General features: G+C 33.1%; 2 protein-coding genes across 2 annotated transcripts; both read right to left on the minus strand.

Moving 5' to 3' along the window:
- Positions 1 to 990: 990 nt before the first annotated feature.
- Positions 991 to 19,430, minus strand: LOC144839978 (echinoidin-like). Its single transcript, XM_078695586.1, has 3 exons — positions 19,397 to 19,430; positions 3,144 to 3,328; positions 991 to 1,721 (listed from the first exon to the last, which is right to left on the minus strand). The coding sequence occupies exons 2-3, from the start codon at positions 3,305 to 3,307 to the stop codon at positions 1,391 to 1,393; spliced, it is 495 nt and encodes a 164-aa protein (XP_078551712.1). The 5' UTR covers positions 3,308 to 3,328; positions 19,397 to 19,430; the 3' UTR covers positions 991 to 1,390.
- On the minus strand, positions 7,061 to 7,959 carry LOC144840918 (alpha-N-acetylgalactosamine-specific lectin-like). The gene is made up of 2 exons (XM_078697008.1): positions 7,793 to 7,959; positions 7,061 to 7,397 (listed from the first exon to the last, which is right to left on the minus strand). The coding sequence occupies exons 1-2, from the start codon at positions 7,957 to 7,959 to the stop codon at positions 7,061 to 7,063; spliced, it is 504 nt and encodes a 167-aa protein (XP_078553134.1).
- Positions 19,431 to 22,816: the final 3,386 nt, after the last annotated feature.

The following is a 22,816-nucleotide window of genomic DNA, read 5'->3' on the forward strand; positions in this document are numbered from 1 at the left end:
CCGTTGGTGGCGATAGCCAATTTACTCTTTTTTATTTTCGTACCGCGCGTGTGAATAAAAATTATACTGCAAATTAATAAAGATCAAAATAAAAATATTCATTGTTGTTGTTGAGTAAGCTGGTAGGACTGTATAACTGTGCGCTATCTATGTCCCGTTAGGACCCAGGCATACTTATGTTGTAGGCCTAGCCGCCTAAGTCTTCCTTCTTAGGCCGAAACGGCCCATTGTGTCGCGTAAGTTAGTTTCAAAAGAAGTTTAAACTACATAATGTATTAATTATACCAATTAGGATGGTATTTATTTGAATAAATACCACCTAAATAGAACATCACTTAGAATAAGTCTATTAAACGCCCATCCACATTATACACACAATTGTATTATATTAATTTATAACACAATTATACTATTTGTAGTAGAATTCATCGGACTGTTATCTACAATTTACCAAGCATTTGTTATTCTTTTTTACCACTTTGCATATACTACTAGAGAATTGTATTTGATTATAAATGTTACCATATTATCAAAACTAAAAAAATAAAACCCTCGAAGCACCTCCCTGAAATGAACTCCGCCTCCCCACACCTCCACCCTATAAGGGCCCTACCAAACACTATACTTTACCACTTTTTTAATAATCTAAGACACTGTGAAACAGAGTAGGGTTAGTTTTACAAATATCAAGCATTTCAATAATGTTAACCGACCGAAAATGTCCAGGCCAGAACGTCTTGCTTTCTAAAGCCTTTTTACCCGAGTCATTTTAACATTCTGAGAACCATCGTCTACACTTCCTAGAGAGGGGAGCGAGCGAAGCGAGCTCACCCTAGTGAATATAATTTATGACGTTGACTATCTTGTTTAGGCTTTAGTTTTCTTTGACGCGTATATCGGGACAATCCTAGTGCCATCACTGAAACAAACTTTCAGACTTAAGAAATGTTGACGTTCCAACCTACTGACAAGGACTACAAAACACACACATGCTATGCATATTTATTTATTAGGCTACTTCGTTAGTAAATCAAAGAGAATGTATTAATAGGTGATATATAGCATGAACTATTGTCTTGTTAGAATTGTGTAACTGTGGGTCTACACGTTTTCAAAGTATCAATCAATTAATAATACTCACAAAATCTTGAACCATATTATGATTCATATACCTCCATTTTGTTAGTAGGCCAAAGGCAATGATGTTAGATTGCCTTGGTGTAGGCCTAAGCCTAATTTTAAATTAAATAAATTAGGCTTACGTGAATAATCTGCACGCACACGTTAATTGTGAAAGTGATATAAATTTATGAAAAGGAAAACAATCTTTAACCTATAAATTGTCAAAATCAAAAGTTCTAAAATCTATGATGTTAAGCCTATTTTATATTTACTGTGAAACTTTGCAAACATAACCATGGCGGTGTGAACATGGGATATCGTTCCACTTCTCCTGGGAATTATTTTTGTCCCATACTGATGCACAGTCTTCTCGGCCTTTGTAGTTGTTTGGTTCACCTCTATCCCAGTTTGTATAAGTTGGAGACCTGTTGCCGTCACTCCATAAAAATCTACCCTCGTGTGTTGAGTCGGTCAAACCGATCCAGTAGCTGGTAACTGAATCGGTGGTTGTCAATCCATGAGTTGCTGTATTCCAAAGTCTTGAAACAAAATGGTTTTCATCCGTGTTCCGGATGCACACGAGATGTGCGTTACGAGCCCTTTGATTAATAAAAAAAGAGTATATTTTTAAGTTTTGGGATTTGTATCCAGAGGCCTAGAAATGAGTACAAATGTAGACGGTTTCTATTATGCCCCTACCATTATTTTAAATGTTGAGACCTAATGATTGTTGAAGTTAAAAACACTAAATTGAGAGTGCAGAAATGACACGGTGCAATTCCAAACCTCTTTTCTTCGTAAAAAGTTATTTTATTTTAATTTCCCAACCAACAGTAAACACAAGGTACACTACTTATAGACAAAAATCTTACATAAAACAAATAAATATTCTACTACAGTAATGTTAGGAAATGTACGAACATTATCGAAAAACTCCAGATTTTGTAAAGGATTAGTTTCAATTGGTTTTCACAGGCGTCTTGAGCACTTTGGTGGATAAGCGTCTAACAAATCTTATTATTGGTTATCACTTTTTTTTTTTATCCCCATTGCAATCAGAACTTAGCAGTTCAACTAGTATCAAGAATATGTACATACCAACCCAGTGAAGAGATATTAATCTGGAACCCATGCCTATGATTTTCTAGACACTAGCATGTGCACCAAAACGGCATATTCATTGCTATCATTAAATACATTCTAAGTTAATGAGATTTCTCTTCCAGACATTATTTTGTGAAGATATTTGTCATTGCCTAGTTCTACAAAAGAATTGTGGTCTGTCTGTGTAGTGAGTTTTGGGTTCCAGTTTTTATTAGCCAAATATAAAAACCTAAAGCATTATTGACTAAGATTATAGATCTAAGTCAATTTGTCGTCAACTAGGGAAACAGGCAATTTTCTCTTAAGCATGGTTCACACTAGAACGGAACGCAGCGACGTATCGAGGCAAAGTTCTGTATTGCGTAATCACAAGTGAGAACCGACGACGCAATAATAGTGCTGCAAGCATCGCAGGTTTGATTTCACGCAGGCGGGGGCAAACACAATGATTGGAAGGGCATTTTCTTACGTTGCGTAGATTGCGTTACGTTGCGTCCCTAGTGAGAACCAAGCTATTTTCAAAAGGGAAAGCAATCCTGGTGGTCCCTTATGAAAGGTAATCAAAACATACAGTATTTGCAGAATTTTACAACGAAAAAAACGAAAAGGTGATATTTATAATACATTGTTATAATGGATGGAAATTTGAGTGGTGATTCCCCTCCCCCCACCCCCCCCCCCCCTCCTACCACCGGAATATAAGTGTGATTGTCATTCGTTTAATAAATTTATTTTAACCTTTCTTGCATCATCGACAAACATTAAAGCATCTGCTGTGGGTAAAAATGATGGGAACAGAATATCATTAACAAAGAATGTGTCGACCAAATTTCAAACACCGTTGTTTTACTTGTGCATCCTCTCTACTCTACTATAGAATTCAGAGTTCTAATAGTAACAAACACATAAATACCCACCAGTTTTGGCATTTTCTCTCGGCTTCACCCCAGGTTACTTTTTCAGCAAAGATTCGGTAGCAACTGTTTATGTAAGGAACCCAGTATTTAGGACAACCACAAGTCGCCTGCATAGTAGGCACTATTAGTGCTGCGATAAACACAATATACAGCATCATCTTCATTATGAGTGTCGATATGTATGCCTATAAAATTCACAATATTTACGATAAACTATATAAAAAAACTCTATAAATGAGGATATCCCATTCGCAAGGGAAACGAAAACAGATAACTCGAAATAAGGGACCTCAACTGAAAATGGTGAAAGCGGTGTATATGCCTATAGCAGTAGCAATGGATTAAAACAATACGATGAAGATGTTAGATTAAATTATAATTTACTAGTGGTTCTGTATACGAAGCCCGTTCGGGTCACCTGTGAACTACAATTTAAAGGTAGTAAGTGGCAGAACTATAGAAAATCATAAAATAATTGAACCATGGACTTTCGAATTTATAGGTCCATAATGATGTTACGTCAGGACAAAACAGTACGGTAAAAGTAAAATAATAAATGTTTAAAATAATCGGTAAAATTAAAATCAATAAAAAATGATTGCAATTATAGAATACTCACTGCTTCTTCAAAGAAAATGTTGCTGATGAGTTGAGAAAAATGTTTCTAATGAAATTAATCATTAATGAATTACTTATGTATCTTATCATTGGAGGTCATTGTTATTCTCTTTAGGGGTGAGGTGTGCATAATATTCCTGTTTGGATTTATGTATTAGCCGCATGTCCGGGTTCACCTTACATTAACAATGGATTAGCACTGTATTGTATGTAATAATTGAGTTCAAGTGTTGTGTACTTATAACATAACCTAGTACCGGAAAAAGGCAAAGTAGGTCTATAACTTACGGTACAAAGAAATCGAATTGAGCAAGAATACGTTCTTAACATTACTGTAGACATTTGGCCTCTTTTATTTTATTTGAGTTTGTTGAAGAAGAAGAAGAACAATTGGCGGTGAAAAACGTTTACAAACTGGATCCCAAGCGACATTTAGATGAGCATGTTGAAGTACATACGACCGAAAATAATACCCCTTTTACACCGCCGAGCTTATAACAAACCCGGGTCGTGTCCGGATAAATTTCCATTTCACACCTGATTCATTAACCCGGGAATGACACGGGTTTCGTGTATTTACACTGCAAAATACCAACCCGTGTAAATGTTCTAGATCATTCGAAATATCGCCCTCTCACGCACGAAGAGAGACCCTAGTAACGGTCTGCTCATTATACCTCCTACAATTTTGTTTTATGGCAATACACACAAAAATTGAGTCTACTCGTGAAGAATAATATCTTGAAATAAAAATGAATAACAAATAATCATAAGTTTAATTTATTGAATAAGCGAATAAACAAAATCAATCTTATCCTAATTTTATGTAAATTAAATACTATAGTGAGCGAGGATAGTAAACAAACGGGTAAAGATACGCTGAGCGTTTTACACCGCAAACACGGGTTCATCCCGGGTGCGTCCCGGGTTGACTTGACGCTGAATACATTCCGCATCATACCCCTTTTACACCGCCGAGCTTATAACAAACCCGGGTCGTGGTGTCTATGTTAAATAAACCGTTACATGTAGATAACACGCAATAACTAATAATTAAACTATATGGAACTAACTGTACAATTCAAGTAAGCTTCACATTTCATATTTGGTTTTATGGTAGAATAAAATCATCTAAACTATCTATCAAAACTTTGTTTTACTACAGTTTATAACACCTACAACTCAACTGTTGGAAAGAATAGGGAACAAATTTTAATATATGTCATTAATTGATGCTATTCAAAAAAGCTGCAAAGCTATTAGTAGGCCTAGTTGAGAAACCCAATTGTTTTATGTATTTTTTATTTTTTTATTTTTTTTTGTATTTAAAAAAGTGGGATTCTTAAATTTCAACCTGCCGCATGAAATTATACCCACTAAATGTTCATCAAATTTGAGTTTTTAATAAACATTGAAACAAAAGTCAAAAAAATTGAAGTTGGAGATATGGACCTTTTACAAATTTGGCAAAGTATAGAATTGATGTTGGTGATATTTAGTTTAAATGTAGGCCTAATGCAACCAACCATTGTTAAAAGATTGAATAATTTCTTTGGGTAAAAGGAAGGCATGCTAGAAAAACTGTTTTACTACAGACGAACTGTAACTTCTCTGTTTCATTTTTCAATTAGTTCATTTAAATTATTTATATCTACTCGATGGAGACAGTAATCATAAAGTATGTTATACTGTAGAACACTACGTTATGTAAATACCCAACGCATCAGTATGAATATTTCTTTTTCATACTTCACATTATCAAAGGTTACTTACTAACAACAAATGTAACATTTATTTACTTCAATCATCGAGAATAAAGTTTATAAACAAAACTAAAAATCTGAAATATGATTTTATGTCTGTCTTTTCAAATAATATTTCTTTAAAACTACGTAAGTTGTCATAATGTTGCCTGGTCAATGCTGTTATGAACGTAACACAGGAATTATGCCTGAACATTAATTTGTCATTGCCTAAAGAATAAAAAATACACACACAAATAAGCACCAATCAAATAGGTGCTGTGCTGAACTTGAGTTTGCGCACTTTGCTTTTGAGTGGAAAATATAAAAAAAGGCTTTCCCACATTGTTTGTTAAATTCAGTTCATTCGGGATTGCACTCACAAGTGAAGAGTACAAACAACGGAACAACGAGATAATAACAGATAATAATCTTGCCTAAGGATACAAGCAATGCGGCGAGAGTTGGATTCGAACCTCGATCTCACGATAATTAGTAGAAACGCTTACTTCAAAGTCACTCAAATCAAATTGAAGTTTTTTTTAATAAGTTTATGGAAAATTAAATTAAGTAAAGTACACACATATCCTGGATAGCATGGTGAATCTGATCGTATTATATAAAATAATTGTAGTTATAGATCTTTGATGTAATTATCTGAGTTTCTATGTGTTTTTGATTCAAATCGTAATTCATTCATTTATTCAATCTTCAATTTAATTTAAAACTGTTCTAATTACTACTACTCATCTCAAGATGGCATTCCACCTGGAGAGCAGCTTTGACGTATATAAGACGTTGCCTATAATCGTCGAGACTTAAACATTTGCACTTGAATTGAGTCTACACATCAGGCCATATCGATTTTCTTAAAAAATTCATAAAAAGAATGAATTCTACATTCCGTAAACATGAGGCTGGTACTACAATGTCGAGGCTTTTGCAACAGCTTTATTTACCCATTATTGTTACTGGAGAGATTATAGTTGCACCATAGTGTAGCACAATACATATTATATTATATTTTAAATAAAACACATTTTACATCGAAAGAACACATACTACAATTTCTGACCAATGAGTTGGCTCTGATACACAAAGATGTGTATTGTCGTTTCATATCTAAATAATCACCTAGATCCAAAGAGATAACATGACCAGATATATTGGTTGAGTCAACATATATTCTAAGCTGTTGCCATTGGATGGTAATAATAGGTTTAAATTAATTCCTACGTGACTTAGTGCAGACTATCATACAAGATGATTTCTTAGCATTGTAGACTATCTCATTTTTGGCTTCAAAGCATTCAGAAATATCAATGTTGCAAACCTGATGCTGAAAATGCTGTATACGAAAGGTTGTTAATAATATTGACATTTGTAATATATTATTTTTATTATACAAACATTGATTTAACCTATAACCAAGGACAAAAACACAAAAAACAGTTATCATTCTATCGTATCCATTTATTGTGAAATATAGGCCTATAAATAGGTGAAATGCACTAACTATTTTTAGTAAGTATCTTTTATTTATAATAAATCAACATTTTAGTAATTATTCTGTGGAAGTTTGCACACATATCCTTGCTTAACGGTGCAAGCTACATCGTCCCATTTCGTCTGTAAACCATTTCGATTCCATACTGTAGCACAGTCTTGGTTACCACTTCCATTGTCAGGTTGATTTTTATCCCAGTTTGTATAAGTTGCCAACTGATTAGTGTCGCTCCATCTCCATTTACCCTCGTCGTTTGCATCGGTTAAACCGATCCAGTAGGTAGCCGATCCACGAGTTACCAATCCGTCAGTAGCTGAATTCCAAAGTCTTGAAACAAATTCGTTTTCTTCCTCACTCCGGATGGACACCAGATGTCCTTTTGCAATCCTTTGATTAAAAAGGTACTTTGCTGTAGTTTTATACATTAATACACATTAACTAATAGATGTTTTTGTATATAAAACTAAACTTAAGATTTATAATATCGAAACGTTTCTGACTACAATCTCTTTATTGAGTAAGTTTTAGAGTAATTATTATTCATAAGTTGCCTTTCTCCCCATTCGAATTTAAGGAAAGAAGTAATTAAGTTAAGTAACCATGTCTTCACATACGATCTAATGATAGCGATATCGTGTATTAAAAGTACTTAATACAGTCAGATAGGTCTCTGGTAGACTGTCGACAGTCTTCCACACTGTACTAACAGCTACAGAATCGGGTGGGCGAGGCATAATTGTAGCCCTAATTTTACCGATAATAAATAAATTATTTATACAAACCAGGTTGTGTAGCTTTGACAGTTGTTCTCAGCTTCTGACCAAGTTATTGTTTCCGCAAATATTCGGTAACAATTGCCTTGGTATTGAACCCAAAATATAGGACATGGTTGACACGATTCTACAGTAGACAGTGCAGCGATGAGCACGAACAAAACAATCATTTCCATTATACTTATGTTACATATCAAAGTTACCCAATGAGGTCATTGTAGATGATTTTAAGGTTGTGAAAGTGAAATAAGTGTTACATTTGCATCTTGATGCAGAATATCTGAATATAGAATGTGATTTGGTCATAGATTATCAGGTAGCCTAGGAGAGTGGCGCCTGCGGCCTGCGGCCTAGCTGTGTATTTTTTGGTAACATACCGCTACTTCTCAAAATGATTGTTTATAAGTTATAGTTTTGTTAATGTTTGTAATCGATGTTAATGATTACATAGGCCCAAGGTTGAAATTAAACTAGGCACAGTTCGTTAATGGTTAAATCAGTTGCTAGATTTATTGTGAAATAATAATCATATTAAAGATGATGATGATACATGTGCGAGTTGATAGTCGCCGGTGCTCGTTCCGCTTGAGCGAGTTTGGGTATATAGACGATGCGTTCCATTTACGTACACGGAAATCGTCTTTAATGTGTATGGTGTTTTACAAACACGATGAACAATCATTTTCAATTGAAGTTAATTATGGATGTTATTTTGTTCTTATATGACAGGGATACAGTATATCTCGATATTAAGATGTCTATGAGTTTTGTGAGGGCAGATGTCCACTAGTCTGTAAGTTGGCTGTCTGCTGAGGAATATTGTTACTGTACTTTATTGTATGATTTATCAGACTTAAAATTATAATGCCGTATGACGTCATATTGATAATATGCATTGAGTTAATGAAGTATAATAGTTGTTTTTTCTCTTGTTATGATTTGCAGTTTCACTCGTTGGTATGGTAATTGGAATAATAAATTGATGTAGACGTATAGTTCGCTTGTTGTTCATTTGTTTGCCTGCCACGAGTTTACCTAATGAATAGAGGGCGCCGTTTGTACCCTTGAGACCAGTACAATACCTTTGTTTCACAACAAACAAACTTGACGGTTTGTTTGTTGATATATATTTACTCCATTGCGTTGGTTTCAGGAGTGTTTCCCTTTCGCACCTGCATTGTATTTTGACTCCAAATTAATTCAACAAACTTTATAATATCCTGAATACCACACCTTAGAATTAGGCCTCAAAAGTACTTTTATGAAAGAGATTCACATAAAAAGTAACAAATAAATACTTGGTATTATTTATAAATAAAAATTGGTGATTTTACAGACGTGTTTCTTGCACACTCTTTCGCATACTCAACTTCCAATATTTTGTTTCTATGGAGCGCCAAAAGAGCAACAGTAATAGAGGGCTAAAAACTAGATGGAATGAGTCTACATTTAATGTATTTATTTGTGAAATACACGTTTAATTAAAATATATTTTGTAAATTTGTCAATAAAAATGCTGTAATATGTTACTGATACTTTTCTATTTTCAAAGAATATAAATCGATCTTAAAATCAGCATCACTACCTTACCCTAGGCCTAGTCATAAGGGCGACCTAAGGGGATATGATGAATTTGTCGATTATATTCTAATATAAGTTGACGAAACCGTATCAAATAAGTATCAACAGTAACATTTTATTTGTATTGAAAGTGACACAATATATTAAATTGAACAAAAAAAAAAGAGTAAAATAGATGGATTCCACATAGTTTTTAGTCCTCTATTAATGTTGCTCTTTTGGCGTTCCATAGAAAACCAAATATTGAACATAGAGTATGCGAAATTCCAGGGGTGGATTAAGTGGGGATGGGTGGGCCAGTGTGTGTTGGTTATTTTGGTTCTGTATTCTTTATTGTTGGAAAGACAATTTGTTTTGTGTTTTTGTTCAGTACCGGTAAAGATTCCAGGAAATGGCAACCAACATATAATTACTACTGTATAAACAATAAACACAAAATAAAGACAAAATAATCCACATTGTATGTAGGCCGCGCCTATTTCAGTATCGAATATCATACGTGAAGTCTGGCGAGCGCTTGAATCACCATACCTAAACATGCCACGCAATGAAAATGATTGGAGAACAATTGCAATAGATTTTGAACAGCAGTGGAATTTTCCAAACTGTGTTGGATGGTTGAACGGAAAACACATCATGATTGAAAAAACCCAACGTAGCTTTTTCAACTACAAAGGCTATTGTAGTACGGTTCTGATGGCATTATGTGATTCGAATTATGCATTCATTTGGGTAAGTTTGGGGGCTAAAGGCCATGAGAATGATGCCTCCATATTCAACAGGTCAGTTTTGAGTAGGCGAATGGATGATGGCACAATGAAAATTCCACCGCCTTCAGAGGTGAATGGATTTTTATTGCCGCACACATTTGTTGGAGATGCCATCTTCCCCCTAAAGACATGGCTGATGAAGCCCTATGGTAAAAGTAACCTGACCTATAAAAAGAAAATCCATGACTATCAAGACGGTGCATCGAAAACGCATTTGGGGTGATGAGTGCTAAGTGGCGGATTCTAAGAACTGTCATAAAAGCAGGTATGGAAACAGTTTAATCGTTGATGCAATTGTGAAAGCATGCGTGATCCTGCACAACTACATGATACAGACCGAAAATGCACATTACATACCAGCAGGATTTGTGGATTCTGAATGCAATGGTGATTTTAGGAGTGGAGAGTGGCGTAGCATCACCATGGATGATGATGGCATGAGCAGGTTCCAGCGCCAAGGATCGCCCAACTATTCACTTAACGCAAAGGAAACAATAGATCACTTCTGTGATTTCTTCAATTCAGATGAAGGATCAATTCCATGGCAAGATAAGATGGTTCAGGATCGTAAGTAAGTTCGTAATGTTGTTCATTAAATTGACACTGTAATGTTAAATTTAAGCCAAGAAAACTTAATTAAATTACAAATTCATATATATGAGTCATTCCTTGCCAACAAAACAGATGTCACCAATAGTCATAGTCAGGTGGCTTAACAACAAAAAATGAGGAAATCGTCACACGGTGGACAAAAGCGCCAAATTTGGCATGGAGCTTCGTTGGGAACTACTAATTGATTTTTGCCTAGGAGCCACTCTGGTCGTAATTTATTTTTCAAGATGGCCAAAATCCAAAATGGTCGCCAATAAATTGGAAAATCACATTTCATTTGTTGCAGAAGTCACATATAGGCAAATGAACTATCAAAACATAAGTATTCATGTTCATTGAAACATATTTTAGACATGTTGCATGACATGGGTCATTCGTTGTTAAGATGGTGGCAAAAATCCAACATGGCTGCCAGTAGCCTAAATTGGAATATCATTCTGGTTGCAGAAATCGCATATAGGTATCAAACGAAGTTGGAAAACATGGAGTAGGCCTAATCATGGTCATTGAAACATACTTTAGACATGGTACATAATATAGGTCACGCGTTGCAAAGATGGTGGAAAAATCCAAAATGACTGCCAGTAAACTAAGAAATCACATACAGTATCTGTGGACGGCAGAAGTAATATGTAATGAAGTAGCTGTAGTAAATGGTAGAGGTGGTATGTAAATTGCAAGTAACTGTAAAAAAAATCTATAAAAAAAAGTTATAACCAGTTCAGTCTCTGAAACCACATAAAATGTGGTATTTTTGGGAAAATAAAGATTGAGGGCGCTGTTCACATAAGTAAAAGTACACTTTTTTACCTGTAACTAAGTTTTTGTCAGAATATTTTTTAAATGGTCTTATTTGATAGATAATTACATTTTCTTTATATTAAAAAAAAACAAATTTTACATTAAATATTCATAGTTCAGATAAATTTACGTTAAGAGCCTAAAATCAGCAAATATAGCACATTTTAATACATAACAAATACTATTGGATGTTAACAAATTACAAATTTAGTTATCATAAATAGGATTCTTTTACATTTTCATAGAAACTGTTTTATTATAAAACATATAAATATATATTTTTCTAACAATTTCTCATAAAAAAACTTTTACGACCACTAGTTTTCGAGATATAGAAATGTGTACTTCCAGTACAAGTCAAAGGTCAATAACAAGAATCTGGGTCATTTTCTTGGAAAAGTTTGTATTAGACTGAATAGAAACATCCATCTTCTGATTAATTTGAGACCTATTTAAAATTTGTCCAATTGTTAGTTACCAAGTTATATGACATGTAGGTCAAAGGTCAATAATACAAAAAATCATACTTCGGGCCATTTTTTGACAAATGTTTCCAGTAGGACGAATATTAATATGCATCTTCCAAATAATTTGACTTAAAAATTATTTTATTTAATGTAAGCATTGCGGAGATATGGTTATTTTGTTTTCAATTGGATTAAAATATTCAAATTGAGGTCAAAGGTCAAGGAAAAACTTTAGAAATTTGATAACATGGGTTTTCACGCTGCTGCTCTAGCCCGCTACGTCACGTACAAGAGATAAATCATTCAGATATAAAGCATAGCAGCAGTTATAGTACTAGACACTGACATTTTTGCGAAAAATGATTCTCGACTATAATTTATAGGTACCACCTGTTGAATCCAAAAAACGTCTGGGAAAAGAGTCTAACGACAAATCCCAAAGCATTTCTGGTATTTATGAGTCCCATGATATTACTATAATTCGCTGTCAGATAATCATTGAATTATTATCAAAACAGTCCATTGAAGTTTTTGTTTGTAATAGGATACTTGAAGTATCTAGGCGTGATGAAGTGACCCCCAGACTTGACCTTAGCAATAACAATAAGCGAGCAGCGTTTTTTGTAAGAAATATTCTTGTTATGACTAGCATGGTTAAAAAATTCATAAAATGCAATGCTTGCACTTTTCTTCTGATTTGCAGATTAAAATACATTAGGAATGGACTATTTGTGACTTTGTATACGATTATATGTATTTTAATTTCAATGGCTACCATTTTTATTTTTGGGCGCCATCTTGGAACTCACTTTATATAATATTTCCTGAATCGGTTTTACCGACCTCAGAAATTCGTGATTCAGTACATTATTTGTCTATTTGTAACTTTTACAGCCAGAGATATAATTATGATATACCAATTTACTGGCAGACATTTTGGATTTTGGCCGCCATCTTGGAAAATCGGAAGCTGATCGGGTGGCTCCTAGGCAAAAATCAATTAGTACGTCTAAAAGAAGCCTCATGCCAAATTTGGTGCTTTTGTCCACCGTGTAACATTTTAGTCGCTAAGCCACCTGACTATCATGAATATTTGAGGGCCTATTTCCAAACCATATTTATTATTATTAAATTATTGTTAATTAAGACAAATTGCTCTTTTATGGTGAAATTGATCATCAGTAATTATAAATCATAGCATGCACATTATTGTTTATTTGCAAAATATTCATAACCATTGGTGACATGTAATTGTTTTGTAGGCATGGAATGACTCTTTTTCAAAAAAGTTATTCCTCAAAAATTAACGCAGTAATGTCCTTCATCACAGTTTTTTGTCGTGCTTCTTCCTTTTCTCTTAATTCCTCTTCCAGCCACCTACAGAATTTGGCAATTCTGTTTGGCTCTGGCTCTTTAACAAAGTCAAGAATGGCTTGCTCAATATGCTGTCAAAGCTCTTCAGGATCAAAGGTGACCCCCAATTTTTTTAACTTATTATGTAAGAAGATAAATTTTAGATATGAATTCATGCAGAATTTTTACCTCTCGGATATTATGACGTCATCGTATGGCCACACGAATGTAAAGTATAGGATTTTTGTCTCTTTTGTTATTGCTCATCATATTCAACAGAGCGCATCTCGCTTATACGTATTCCATTTCCCCCCAGATGTTAATATTGTCTACGTTAATCAGCTATCTTTCGCATGAGTTAAAAATATTTAAATTTGTATGACGTCATCATGTCTAAAAATGTGAATAACGTGGGCCACATATTTTCATCTTTACAGTAAATTTCAATCTGTTATAGCTCATCAGAATAAAAAGTGATAATCATGATTAAAATGTTTTCTGGAAGCTATTGGATTGTAGATACGAATTCATGTGAATATTTTGCCAATCAGATATTGTGACGTCATCATATGGCCGGTTGAATAAAAAAAAAGGTGTATTTTCATTTTTTGCGTCATAGTTCATCACATTTAAAAGAGCGCGCATCTATATTTTACGTATTCAAATGTCTTCTACACGTTAATATGTTGTTGCTGAGATCATTTCCTTCCGAAATTACTATCTTAGTATTTCATTTTGATACCTTCGCCATGTTAAAAATTGGAATAAATGGCGAGTCCCGTAATTTCACATATTTCACTATATGTAATATGTATACACATTATACTCTGTATACTGTATATACTATATGACACATAGACAGAACTAACAACACATATTCTTCATTCCAGGTCATAATGCCATAATCTTGTCTGTGTGCAACATTCCTTCCTGTTCATTCAATATTAAAGTGAATTGCACTGGTTGCAATGATTTCTTTCAGTAAAACCAGACAAGAGTCCATTTATTAACTTATTAAGGTTATTATTTACATTCCACAAAAGCAACTTTTAGCTTTTTTTATACATTTGTTTAAAAACCTCAAGTTTTGATCAATAGTATCAAAGACCAGACAGTTCTGAATAATATACAAAGATGTAGAGATTAGGTGAGATTTTAATGGAAATTGGAGTGATATTTATCACTTTGTTGTTGTTACTGCAGCCGACGTTTTTACTTAGTAAAAACATTTTTCTCTAGTTTCTTCGATTTATTCAGATATAGTTCATTAATTGTAAACCATTAATTCATTAATTTAGTTTACGTGTCAAGATAGTTTCGTCAAGCTTTCAGCTAGACTTTGTCAGTTGTGTGTTGTTACGATGCCATGTTACAATTGCTAATGTAGAAAACGCCAGTTAATGTCGAAACAGCAACCGTTATTGTAGAACAATCCACCGCTAATGTAGAAACACCAACGGCTTATGTAGTAAATAAAAACACCAGTTTGTTTGTTTTTACATAGGGTTTTATTTTTGTTGTTAACAAATATACCTAGAAAGGTTACAATAGTCTTGAACATTCAACAATCGGGTGCATGTAATTATACCTTAATTTCTTTATTATTCAGGTTGGAAGAAAGTATAAGCCTACCAGGTAGATTTCAATAAAATAGCCAATTTAATTTATAGAGTCGTATAAAATAAAAGAAACCATTTTAAATAGTGTATTCATTACCATTGAGAATGCACATAATTATATATTTGTGCTGAACTGAAAGTGTGATCATTTGTCTACAATTTTTTTTTTGTGGAGATGCTGAAAATTAGTGGTAGAAGTAGAACTTAATAAAGTGAACACCTTCGGGACCCTAATACAAGTATACCAAAATGAACATTAATTTACTGAAAACTGTCAAGCCAGAGATAACCATTATGGTATTCATGTTTGTATTAATAACGATAAATGAATATTTATAATTATTTGGTTGTTTTTGTGAAGGGAAAACAAATATTATCTCTTTATATAGGGGTAAAGTCAACCAATTGGCACACTCCAACCCGATTAGGGAGGGGTTCCACTGTAACTACAACACATCTCAAACTATTATATAATACTATAATAAGGCATCTAATCGGAGATCTGAAAGCTTGTCTACGTGACACATTGGTTGTGTTAGGATCAGATACGATTTTCCGGTCTCAACAAAATCCTGTAAGAAAAATAAATTATGCCAATTAAACGAATTTTTAAAACTTTAAACTGTAAATTATACAACATAGGATATATTTAGAGTATTAGAATTGCATTTTAGAGCGACTTTGTCACTTTGTAGTAAAATCTAAGTTTCAATATTCGCGTCAACATTGTATTTTCATTTGTCATATGTCAACGCAAACATACTTGTTGACGCAATACAGACAGGTAATCAATCATCAGTTATATTATGAATATGTAATTAGTTTATTTTTAACATTTATTGTTTGTGAAAGATATTTTTGTATAGTTAACAATGAAGTTTTTAGACAATTCTGTACTCATTAATATGACACTCATTCAATGCATACAGTTGTGAACTACTTAAACTACATCATACCAATATATCGCCCTCATGGGCTCCAGCATTGTCTTGCTAATGAAACTTGTTTATTTTTTATTGATAGAAGAACACACTTTGCATGTGTTTTTACAATATTCAGCCCATGGGGCACAGGAGCACGTGTTAAGCGCAATGGCATAAGCGCAGACGTATGGGTCTATATAGTCAGCACATGCTAAGAGAACAAAAAGTATATTATTAATCTCATGATAGTGGATGATATAGTTTCTTAAATACATTTGCTTATTGATTAGGTCCTAATTTGAAAATTCAGCTCACAGATCAAATTTCCTTTATTAAAACAACCTACAGTGTAAAAATAGTGTTTAGATTTCCACACATCTAGCTTTTAAACACGTAGTTACATGTTTAGCATGTTTAAAAAAATGTTGTTTTCTTCCGCTCGTTTAGCAGTCAACATGACACTATTATGTTCAGTTAACGTGTTTAGCGACGTGTTAAGCATTGCGTGCATATGATTTTACTTTGCCGGAAAAAAGCTCCACACATAAGCTCCACACAAGGCAAATTAAACACGTTTAAACCTAAACGTGTCTTTATTATTGCTCCACATGTTTAACCATCAACACGTCACTGATGTGTTGAGTTGAAACAGACTACATGTTTAGAATGTATTTAGAACCTAAACATGTTCATATCTAAACATGTTTAAGGCTAAATGTGTGGAATAGTGGGTACAAAATAGATGTTTAAGATCTAAACACTATTTTTACAGTGTATAAGGACATATACTAGGGGTTTTTAGCACGAAAAACAGGTCGATCGTTCACTTTTTGATAAAGGCACCAAATTAGGTAGACATGTCCTATGACATGAACTAAATGAAATAAGAAGCAGTCCCTTTCTTTAAACATGTTCATATCTAAACATGTTTAAGGCTAAATATGTGAAAAAAAGTGGGTACAAAATAGATGTTTAAGATCTAAACACTATTTTTACAGTGTATAAGGGTATATACTAGGTGTTCTTAGCACGAAAAACAGGTCGATCGTTCACTTTTTGATAAAGGCACCAAATTTGGTAGACATGTCCTATGACATGAAATAAAAGAAATAACCACATTTCACTCTAACTGGCCGCCATAAGTATCAGGTTATTGTAAATTTTAAAGTGTTAATACTTAGCTGGATTTGTAATATTTTACACCTGTAGAATAATTGATATTTTCAAATTGGCAGCCAATATAAAAAAGTATTTATTGATTGTAGAGTATATTATTATTAATTAGCATTTTAGCCAAGGGTCCTAACATTGCTACAATGATAGTGTATACAGAGCTTTATTGATTCACTTCTTTGTGGTATCTTATCTTCGTGTGTCCCAGCGTAGGTTGGCTTACTGAACGCTACTCCAATGCAGATAGCGACACAAAACAATACCAGACTAGTTCGAACCATTTTACCGTTGATCTTGAAAAATAAAACCAGGTAAAAGGTTATAGAATCTATTTTTGTGGAATTTCTGGAGATTTTAATGATAGTTATGTTATTTTTTGTTGGATTGGTGCTAGCTGGTTCATGGAATCTACATGTTTGAAGCGAAAGCTTAATGATAACTTTGTTTAAATATTCATTCGCCGTTTTTATTTATTAGAGAGTGGTGGAATAAAAACATTGACACACTAAATAGTGCAAATCCAAAAATAAATCAATTAAAAGAACAATAAATGTAGGCCTACTTTTACATACGGTACTACTTTAAATATATATTTTTCGCTGGTTAACAATTACAAGTTTTTAAAACTAGAAAAAAAGAATTAAAGATGGTAAAAAAAGAGTATTGTGCTCTTTCTGACAATCAGGAAGCTAGATGCATTATTATAAATACTAGATTTGAACTCGTCACGGTGACGAGTTAGGCTATCGCCCAACGCATCCGATTGTAACAGCTGGAATAGATCAAAATCGTTCAATAAGCGTCAACAGTTGACGGTATCTGAACTGTAAACGGTTTAGTTGACGGTTAGTTTTGATTTTATACCACGCATGTTTATTTGATTGTTTGAATATGATGACCTATTCAAATTTTAAATAAAAGTTCATAAGTCTAAAGTGGAATTTTTTAGTAATAGAATATTAGAAAATTGATAACGTTTACGCGGTATGCGCTCTATTGAATGTGACGAACTGTGTCGAAAGAAACAAAATTCCTATATTTTACATTTGTGTGGCCATACGATGACGCCAACAATTCTGCATGAATTCATATCTACAACATAATTATCTGCTTACATATTAATTAAAAAAAATCGGGGGTCACCAGCCATCGCGGAGAGCTATAATCGATTAAAAAAGGGCATATTTTTACACAAATTTGCAAAAAATTACCAATTTTCAAGCGCACGCATTTTAAAGTTTGACGTGCACGTGTGTCATTACTTTGCATACATAATTCATCAAATATGAAAGAAATATATCATAAAACTAAAAAAAAAAACAATAATCAAGCGCAAAAACGGGCTTTCTAGGCTATGTGCGCAAAAGCGCGCGCGCAACGCACATTTTTTTGAAAAATGTGAAATGCCTAAAATTTCCTGAAACGTAGAAAGTTGATTAGAAATCGATTTTGAGCATTTTTAACTTTCAAAGCGCGCGTACTCGAAAAAGCCTAATCTTCAAAATGTTGCTGATGATACAGGATGATGACCCTTTTGAAAGTGCATACTTTTAAGTTTTATATATTAACATGTGAAGAAAAAAGATAAACGTTATGTTTATTGTTTTGATCTTTGAAAATGTTATTATATTTAATATGCAAATAATGTAGCCTTCAAACACGTTTTAACATTTAACACTATAATAAATCAGACCTATGATTCATACATTGCAAGAAAATAGAATAAAAAATGGGGGTAACCTTGCATTCTGATGAACTGTTTCATTTTAAAAAGTAGACATATTTTGCAACATTTTCAAAATTGTTAACGTTTTACGTGCGCAACCAGTCATGTTTAACGTGCTCGTAGAACGCCATTTCAAGTTGAATAGTGAATAAAGTAAGATAAAATTGTTAACCGAAGTTTGGAAAACACAAACCGTGCAAAAGAAATCCTCATACGTGTTGCCTGCGCCGTGCGCGCGTAAAAATGTGCGCACCAGTGGGAATTTTTTAAACGCTTAAAATGACCTGAAACGTGCTCTAATCAGAAATTGATTTGAAGCATTTTAAAATTTCAAACGCCATTTACGCGCGCACTTCCAATGTTACAAAATTCGGTAGTGTTCGGGTCACTTCGGTGAACTACAATTTAAAGGTAATGAGTGACAAAACTATAGAAAATCATAAAAGAATTGAACCATGGACTTTCGAATGTATAGGTCCATGATTATGTTACGTCAGGACAAAACAGTACGGTAAAAGTAAAATAAATGTTTAAAATAATCGGTAAAATTAAAAACAATAAAAATGATTGCAATTAAAGAATACTCACTGCTTCTTCAAAGAAAATGTTGCTGATGAGTTGAGCAAAATGTTTCTACTGAAATGAATTATTGATGAATTACTTATATATCTTATCATTGGAGGTCATTGTTAATCTCTTTAGGGGTGAGGTGTATAATATAATATTCCTGTTTGGATTAATGTATTAGCCATATGTATTAGTTATATTAATAATGGATTAGCACTGTATTGCATGTAATAATTGAGTTCAAGTGTTGTGTACTTATAAAATAACCTAGCCCCGGAAAATGCAAGGTAGGTCTATGACCAAGAAATCGAATTCAGCATTTTTCACTATTTTTTTATTTGAATTTGTTGAAGAAGAAGAACAATTGGCGGTGAAAAACGTTGAAAAATTGGATCCAAAGCCATATTTAGAAGAGCATGTTGAAGTACATACGACCGAAAATAATATTGTACAATGCGTAGTGTCGATGTTAAATAAACTGTTACATGTAGATAACACTCAATAACTTATAATTAAACTATATGGAACTAACTGTACAATTCAAGTAAGCTTCACATTTCATGTTGTTTTGGTTTTATGGTAGAATAAAATCATGTCTCCCGAAACTTTGTTTTACTACAGTTTAAACACCTACAACTCAACTGTTGGAAAAAAGGGGAACGCATTTTAATATATATGTTATTAATTGATGCTATTCCAAAAAGCTGCAAAGCTATTAGTAGTTGAGAAACTCGATTGTTTTATATATATTTTTTTTGTATTTAAAAAAAGTGGCATTTTTAAATTTCAACCTGCTACATGAAATTATACCCACTAAAATGTTCATAAAATTTGAGTTTTTAATAAACAAACAAAAGGCCAAAAAATTAGGTCAGATATGGACTTTACAAATTTGGCAAAGTATAGAATTGATGTTGGTGATATTTAGTTTAAGGTAATGCAACCAACCATTGTTAAAAGATTGAATCATTTCTTTCTTGGCTGTCTGAGTTGGCCTATAGAGACGCAGCGCAATGATGTAAGCGAAACGTAGTAAAAGTAGTAGTAAAAAGAGACTGTGTAATGTGCCCAAATATGGTAGTTATATGACATCATCATGTCCATATAATATGGGCACATCACTTTTTTTATCATATAAAGTTTGATAATGTAGACAAAGTTTTATACAAGTTACATTTATTTCACAGATTACTGTTTTAAGTTTAACGGAAGATGTTTTAATCAAGTATGTCCTGGACTGACGGGATTATGTCCCAGACCCGGGGAAATGAATCTGATAAAAGTACTATGAAAGAAAGCATTTTAGTTCCAAATCGTTGGTGTATGTATTCCATACGAGTACACACGTTTCGATTCAAATGGATACTGTGTAAACACACCTTTATATAAACCTATAACCAATATTAGGTTCATATTCAAACGTATTTCATCCCACCTACTGAAAAGGACAAACACAAACAAAACAAAGTATGATAGCACAGTTATCATGCAATCGTATCCATTTATTACTTATTTTTAACAGGTGAAATGAACTAAATATTTGTCAATACCATGAACTAAAATATAATTTTATATTCATATATTAATAATTAAAACGCAACACCATTCCAAACTGTTATCATGCAATCGTAATCATTTATTACTTTATATTTGTAACAGGAAAAATTCACGCAATATATGTCAATATCATGAACTAATTTCTAATTTTATATTCATATTTTAATAATTATTCTGTCGAAGTTTGCACACATATCCTTGCTTAACGGTGCAAGCTACATCATTCCATGTCGTCTTCAAACCACCTCGATTCCATACTGTAGCACAGTCTTCGTTACCATGGTTGTTTGGTTCATTTTTATACCAGTTTGTATAAGCTGCCAACCTATTGTTGTTGTTCCATCTCCATTTACCCTCTTGGTATTTACCCTTATCGGTCATAGTAAGTGGCATACTGTCCACGAGTTACCAAACTGTCAGTAGCTGAATTCCAAAGTATTGAAACAAATTTGTTTTCTCTCCTACTCCGGATGGACACCAGGTGTCCCCTTGCAAACCTGATGGAAATTTTTATTTTGCTTTAGTTGTAGACATTTATACACATTTTGATGTCATCATTTTGTATATAAAACTTACTCAAATAGGTAAGTCACGAATCAACGTTTCAATGACTTCAATCATAATCCTGATAATGATCCAATAAAGATCAATTCGTTGAATTTTGAATAATTTTTATATTATTAAATATTAATATTTCCTTGTTTAAAATGAGTAAAGCGTGATATGCCTCCTTCGCCTCATTTATAATAAGATCGAATTTTAAGGAAAATTAAGTAATTGTTAGGAAGAAAAAAAAATGACACTAGTATTTTGTTTTTACAAATATTAAATTATGTATTATTAGTGTATTTGCATCTAAAATTACGTCCAAGATATCAAAATGTGAAAAACAATTATTTAAGAACCTTTGTTGGGCAAGGCCTGATTTCATGGGAAAAAGAATTATACTAACCAGGTTCCGAAGCGTTGGCATTTGTTCTCAGCTTCTTGCCAATTTACTTTTTCCGCAAAGATTCGGTAACAATTGCCTTGGTAAGGAACCCAAAAGATAGGACATGGTTGACACGACTCTGAAGTAGGCAGTGCTGCAGCGATGAGCACGAACATAACGACAAGCGTGACCTTCATTTTGAGATTGTAAAAGTCTACTGTATACATAAAAAAAAACAAAAAAATATAAAAAAAACTGAAATATAAGGATTTGTAGAAAAAGCGAAATCAATATAATGTTGTTCACATTTACTAAACGATTTACTAAAAATAATATTTATTTCCACAAATAATAAAGCAAAATACAGAGTAGCATAATACTGTAAATATACAACTGATAATGAACATAAATAATATAGATTCAGAGTTGATTAAAATCTATGACATAATAAATTTTAACACATTTAAAACTTCTTATGAAATCCAAAAAACTGTAAGTAAAAACTTATAGATTGTACTTCTGTAAGCTAAACAAGGCCATATACATGGCTGGCCCAGTCGCGTGCGCAAATTTGAGTTAGTGTTTTTACTGACCGACCGACTAACCGACATAGTGAACTATAGAGTCGCGTTTGCATGCGACTAAAAACAAAGCATATGGCCTACATACTATACTCTTTTTTTTTATTAAACCAAAATGTATTTTAGACAAAATGGAATATTGAAAACATAAATTGGAGTGATGTTTGAATAAAGAAGGTGAACAATTGGGAAAAAAACCTAAAACTGTTTTTACTAATTACAGCTTTATAAGTGGAAGGTAAAAAATAATAATGAATGTGATATATTGTACAACTGTCTGAGGTGTTTTTGAAAACGAATTTAATATTAAACCGGTGTGCAAAAACTCTTGTATACTATATACCTCAATTATTGTTGACACTTTAACATTTA

The sequence above is a fragment of the Antedon bifida genome, chromosome 4 (assembly GCF_963402885.1).
Source record: "Antedon bifida chromosome 4, ecAntBifi1.1, whole genome shotgun sequence".
Lineage (NCBI taxonomy): Eukaryota > Metazoa > Echinodermata > Crinoidea > Comatulida > Antedonidae > Antedon > Antedon bifida.